The sequence below is a fragment of the Lissotriton helveticus genome, chromosome 9 (assembly GCF_964261635.1).
Source record: "Lissotriton helveticus chromosome 9, aLisHel1.1, whole genome shotgun sequence".
In the NCBI taxonomy this organism is placed as follows: Eukaryota; Metazoa; Chordata; class Amphibia; order Caudata; family Salamandridae; genus Lissotriton; species Lissotriton helveticus.
In genome coordinates, this window is record NC_136070.1 from 1085189959 (window position 1) to 1085195958 (window position 6000).

General features: G+C 44.6%; 1 protein-coding gene across 2 annotated transcripts in view; it reads right to left on the reverse strand.

Moving 5' to 3' along the window:
- Window positions 1–5569, reverse strand: part of TAFA1 (TAFA chemokine like family member 1) — a 1287521-nt gene extending 1281952 nt beyond the window's left edge. For both annotated transcript variants that reach the window (XM_078661481.1, XM_078661480.1), the window contains exons 1-2: window positions 5330–5569; window positions 1034–1154 (exon numbers count right to left, since the gene is read on the reverse strand). In XM_078661481.1, coding sequence (XP_078517607.1) covers window positions 1034–1145 — 112 coding nt within the window. In that variant the 5' untranslated portion in view covers window positions 1146–1154; window positions 5330–5569. The remainder of the gene's footprint in view (window positions 1–1033; window positions 1155–5329) is intronic.
- Between the last annotated feature and the right edge of the window lie 431 nt (window positions 5570–6000).

Below are 6000 nucleotides of genomic sequence, written 5' to 3' on the forward strand. Positions count from 1 at the left end.
TGTTATAATCTGTACATTATGCAGCAGATTATATATTATGTGGCAAATCCATAATTTTTCGGAAAACATCGCGGCCGCAGAATTCCAGTGGCACTGGCCATGGGTAGTAATCCAACTCCCAGCTTTACCTCGGACACATACATTGATGCTGCATTTTTAAAAGCCTGCAGAGTGGACAAACAGAGCTATTTTAAAGTTTTAGAACCACGGTGCACGTACCAAGATGGCTTCTTCGGCATCACCGTGTTACCCACGTGCTTACTAACTTATGTTATGGCAGTCTTGACAGTATCTTGCAGCCTTCTGTTTCTGTCTAAGCGACTTGCTAAGCGTTTATAAATAATCCATCCTGACAATAAAATCGCACCTTGCTCGGCCCTGCAGCGGGAGAGCAGACACTTTTAAAATTCGCCAACACATTTGCACTCTGTGCAGTGGCAGAAATGAAGCAATCTTTTCTTGGAATTGCTTTTAGGGACCCGAAAGCTTCAGTTATATATGTTTTCCTTCAAGCAGCACACACACTTTTTCACGGAGTCATGCCTGCCAGTAGGCTACCACCGGCAGAACAAAATAAAGTTACGTAAAGGGAGAAGGTTATTTCCCAGTGGACGAAATGTATTATTTTCCAACATTGAAATAAAACACGGACACAGGGCTAGAACAGAATTATACATCTAAATGCATTCTCTGAAATACTTCCAGTCGCCTGCTCTCTCCCTGCTTGTGCTGTGCGTCTCAACAAATGCATTAATTACGTCAGGGTAAACAATAAATGAAGCTTCTTGCATAAAGAGAAAAGTGTGGAAGACCCCTACTGAAATCCACACATGAATCCTTACAGGTTTTACTCCCAAGGGCTCTGCTATTTTCACGGTACCACTAATCATATTCCAGGTGAGACATAGTGGCAAAGTTGCAGGGTGAGAACAACAATACCCGGAGTTTGAGTTGCAGCTTCTCCCCAGGGCCGGACTGGGTACCAAAACTGGCCCTGGCGGCAGATGGCTAGTTTTTGATGGGTTCGTCCTACCTGGTCGGTGGAGGTGGTACTGCTGGAAGCTGTGCTGAAGGGATCCCTGGCAGAGCAGAAACGCCCATCCGCTTATCCACAAATACAAGACCCAGGACACCGCAGACACCATTGTCACTCTCTAAACAAAACAAAAATATGGTTCAGTGGCAGCATCTCCGGTTAAGAGTTACAGCACAGTTGTGTACTTGCCCAGAACATTAATGTCCCCTCACAGTATGATATGTTCATACATATGTCATACTTAGAAAAAAAGCTTCATTGCGATTTAATGACTACATGTTCAGATTCTTCAATCCTTATAGTATGGTGTGCAGTCTGTCACCAATCCTAAAGTCTCCTGTTGCTATGTAATGTAGATGCTTGTTGCACAGACAGGTAGTTTGCTAAAGCTGTGTTGTTTTCAGCTCTTTTCTGACCTGAATTTTGCCAAATGTAGCCTTCTGGGATGTAGGACTGACAGCTATCTTGATGTCACCAGGATATGTTTCGATCTTTGTGTGTTTATGTTGCAAATTACTGTGCTCAGCTGTGTCAGTCCAAATGTTCAATGTAGGCACACCAGGCTTGCAACTTCTAGAAACGTAGGTTGTCAAATGAAAGCAGAGGTGTGGATACTTGGGGCCTCATTTATGAGGCTATGCGTCACTTTTACACCGCTGGTGCGTCACTTTTGGTGACGCACAAGTGGCGTAAAAAACGCACCTTGTTGCGCCATATTTACAAAGTGACACATCTAAGTAGATGCGTCACTTTGTAAACCCCTGTGCCACATTATACCTGCGCCAGGTATAATGTATGCAGGGGGGCGTATTGACGCAAGAAAGGGTCGTAGAAGTGACGCAGTGAAATCTATGTGATTTCACTGCACCACTTATAGGACACAAATGCGTCAATTTCTTACGCCTGCCTCACAGCAGGCGTAAGACTGACGCAGGCCGATACATTGCCGGAGTTGCATCACTTTTGTGACACACTCCAGCATTGCGCCACTTTTGCGCCATACAGATACGTCAGAAATACTGACGTATCTGTAACTCCTTGCGCAATGATGCGTCATACTGTAAATATGACGCATCATTGGTTGTGCAAGGAGGGCGCAGTGAAAAGTGACGCATCGCTGTTTTCACGCAGCGATGAGTCACATTTCATAAATGAGGCCCTAGGTTTCCTGATGGCATTAACGTAGAATTTATCCCCACTGAAAAATAGTCTAGAATCTGATATACTATGCATGCTCTAAATGACTTAGGTCAAGCCAAATGCATGTTAACTATGTGCGGCGGTCACATGTGCCTTGATGTGCATGCTTGTCATCGGTACACTGACGCATTACATCGCAATGCCAATACCAGTACCCAACATCTTGGTTAGCCCTGGTAGTTCACCACTCACATCCCATCACCCCATCCTACCACACTCAACATCCCCAAGGCCAACATGCCCTTGTCAGGTGGAAAGTATTGTACTATGGAGCCTCAAAAGGCGAGGAGTTTGAGGAACAGGAACCATAGAATATAAAAGGTCAGTCTTGGAAGTGACAACCACAGATGTTAGTTATAGCTATTTTTTTAAAATACAAGATGCAGACCCATTTATTTGGTTGCTCCTTGATTAGAAGCTATCATAATTTGCCTATGGCTTATGTTTACATTTTCTTTGCAGTTATGCTGTTAACAATTCGCCTAAACTGCTCCAGAAACTTGTTAAAATCCTTTTAAAAAGAAGCACTGCAAAGATCAATTAAAACCTACTTTTAAGGGAGGTGCTAGATTATTCCTGTCCCAACAATTTGACCCATCCTATGACACAAGTCTTGTCAAAAAGAGACAGCCAGGGAAGATGCGAGTCAAGAGGCCTTATTGACTAACCTAAATAATTCAGCAGTACAAATGACACTTAATGATCCAAGAGAGAGAAGGCAGAGAAAACTCATGTCACTGATATATCGGATCCCGATACTTTGCCCCTATCCGCTTACTTACCAGAAATGCAGTCTATGCCATTTTGAGAAAGGGGGCAGAGGTGTCTATTTTTACAGTGTGGTGACAATGTGCATCCTAGAAGCTAATCTGAGAATACAGGATCCACACAGAGCCATATCTAGCCCACACTCATAGAAAGAAGGGAGGGCACCCCATCTGCTGCCTTCTGAAGTAGGGAGATGTGTAAATGCAATCTGGAAACCTGAAAGCAGCCTTGTTCCTTGTGTGTCTGCGAGACTGCACAAGCATGTAATGACGAGGCCCGCTGTTGTCTGTTCTGTACCTACCCAGTAGGTAACAAACTGTTTGGGCTTCTGAGAACATCAATTTTTAATCAGTGTTGTCTTCCACACAAAGTAATTGTTTCTCAGAAGCCCGCTCAATTCCCCTGACAAAACCAGCTCATTTTGCTCAGTATCCGCTCATAAAGATCTGTAATCAGATCAGCCTGAAGTACAAAGCCAGCGGGGCTGCGATCCGTCAGTATATCAGATACGGGGTGTCAGAACTTGCAGACAAACTCGTTCATTAAATAAATAAAACTGTCAGTGGACTGGTAACGTTCGCGTTTCTTCTTTTTCCTAAGGTACGGCTATATTTCAGAGCACACAACTAGAAAAGGTGTTGACGCGGTACATGGCTTGGGGTACATTTCTGCAAAGATGGAAGGTGTAGGCGAGTTTGTGAAGCTTTGCCCAGTGTCACCCCCTCTATAAAGCACCTTCTGCTGCACTGGCATCGGCAAATTAATCAAACTTCAGGCACTCTCGGATCCGACCAATCACGCAGAGCCTCCCCATCCAATAATCCAATCAGCAGACCATTATTTAATTCCAATCTTTCAAGCCAGGAAGGTAATTCTTACAGATAGTTTTTTTTTTGTTTTAAGAGGGCAAGGGAGTACCAATTTAAAACCTGCAAATGACATACCAGCGTGAGACTCTTCCCAGGCTGCTGTGGAAAAAAATCAAGCTGGATACTGAATGGAAAAAAAAGTGCAAGGCGTCCTCTCACGTAAAACATTGGACGTCAGGCCTTATGTTTACCACCTCGACATAATAAATCTACCCCCACCTGAATAGTATAGCCGACCCTGCACAACATTTCACAGCTCCTGGTGACGTATCTGTCTGTCTGTCTGTCTGTCTGTCTGTCTGTCTGTCTGTCTATCTATCTATCTATCTATCTATCTATCTATCTGTCTGTCTGTCTGTCTGTCTGTCTGTCTGTCTGTCTGTCTGTCTGTCTATCTATCTATCTATCTGTCTGTCTGTCTGTCTATCTGTACATATCTAGGCAGTTATATGTATATATATATATTATATATATATATATATATATAAATATATATATATATATATATATATATATATATATGCATTTGTATATACACATATACACACAAACACATATATACACACATACACACACACACACACACACACACACACACACACACACACACACACACACACACATATATATATATATATATATATATATATATATATATATATATATAGACTAGTGGTAACGACCATAAGGTGAGGCCAGGAATCGTTCGGTTACCAAAGGCGGACAATTGACGACCCTAGCCGTGCAATGTCACTTTCTAGCTCTGTCTCTGCAGAGCAGTAGTCTGCAGGTAGCGTTTGCCAAACCTGTGAAGAACTGTTAGCACTCTAACCCTTTCGGGGATGAATTCTGCCTCTGTTGCAGTCGTAAAGTAATTTAAAAAGCTTCAATGCGATCCTGGGACACAGTACCAACCTCGCGAGTGGCTTCTGCCTGCGTCCACCCGAATTTCTTTATCCAAAGGTGTGCGCTTCGCAGCAGAGAGTGCTCGTGCGTGCGCCCAGGGGTGGCCCTTCCTGCAATCCCGATACATTCATTACATTAGGATAGCCTCCGTTAAATAAAAAAAAGGCTTTCCACATTCTTGGGCAGCCTGGCTGACTGCTCAAACTTCCGCTATGTTTCTTGGCAGGTTGCTTTTTTAATTGAATAAAGTACAACATGCTCTGCCTTCAGCCCGCGCGTAAAGAGGATTCCCCTTCCGCTCGCCGCTTTCTCCTAATGCACCGGCTAGCGGTAATACTTTAATTGCATTTCATGTGATCCCTCGCATTACCTGATAAGTCTCCCTCATCGACGCCACTCTCCCCGCTCACCACTCGGCGACAAATGCCTTTCCCCTTTGCCTCAACAGACGGCTTCAATAAAACGTGCGTGAAAATCGCTTCGCCCCCCGGGTATTATCTGATGACTTTTAAATCTGCTCCCTGAGTTAAGCCCCTGAGCAGCTTCTTACCTGAATAATCCAACCGCGAGCAGAGATCTCTATTAGCGCACATTTGAGGTATCTAGCACTTCTCAAGATCCATCGGCGCCAAAAAATACCAAAAAAAAAGATGACTCTCTCAATCAGAAGCTCCCGTGTGATCGTCTCGCTGAGGATCACACACCCACGGCTCCGCCGCCGCTACCAATCCAATTTCCAGAGTAAAGAAGACATCAGGGTTCAGTGTTGTCAGAAAAGTCGCCAAGATTCAAGGGGTGGAACGCGCGTCATTTTCACCTTTAAATCATCTTATGGCGTCACCTCCGCACGCGCAGCCCTTTGACGGGATCCTGGGGTAATTTACAGCTTCCCGCGTACACGCCCGAGGATCGCCTTGTGCTCGGCGCGCGGCTGGCTGTCCCAGCAGAGTGCAGTCACAGCAAAGCAGCCACACTCTGCAGCCCGGGCTGCTGTACAGTAAGATGCTCCTGCGAGTCTGTTTCCTCACACCGTGGCTTGGGTATCACATGTCTTAAAGCGGCATAGACCCCTACAGCAAGCCACGGTACGCTGAAAAGCACAGTTCACCTGCTCACCTGCAGAAGTGGAGCGGCTGTATCGCCTCAGCGGATGTTTAAAAAGAGCAGCTGCCAATCTAAAGCACAGTGTATTTTATATTGACAACTGCTCTTTTTAATACA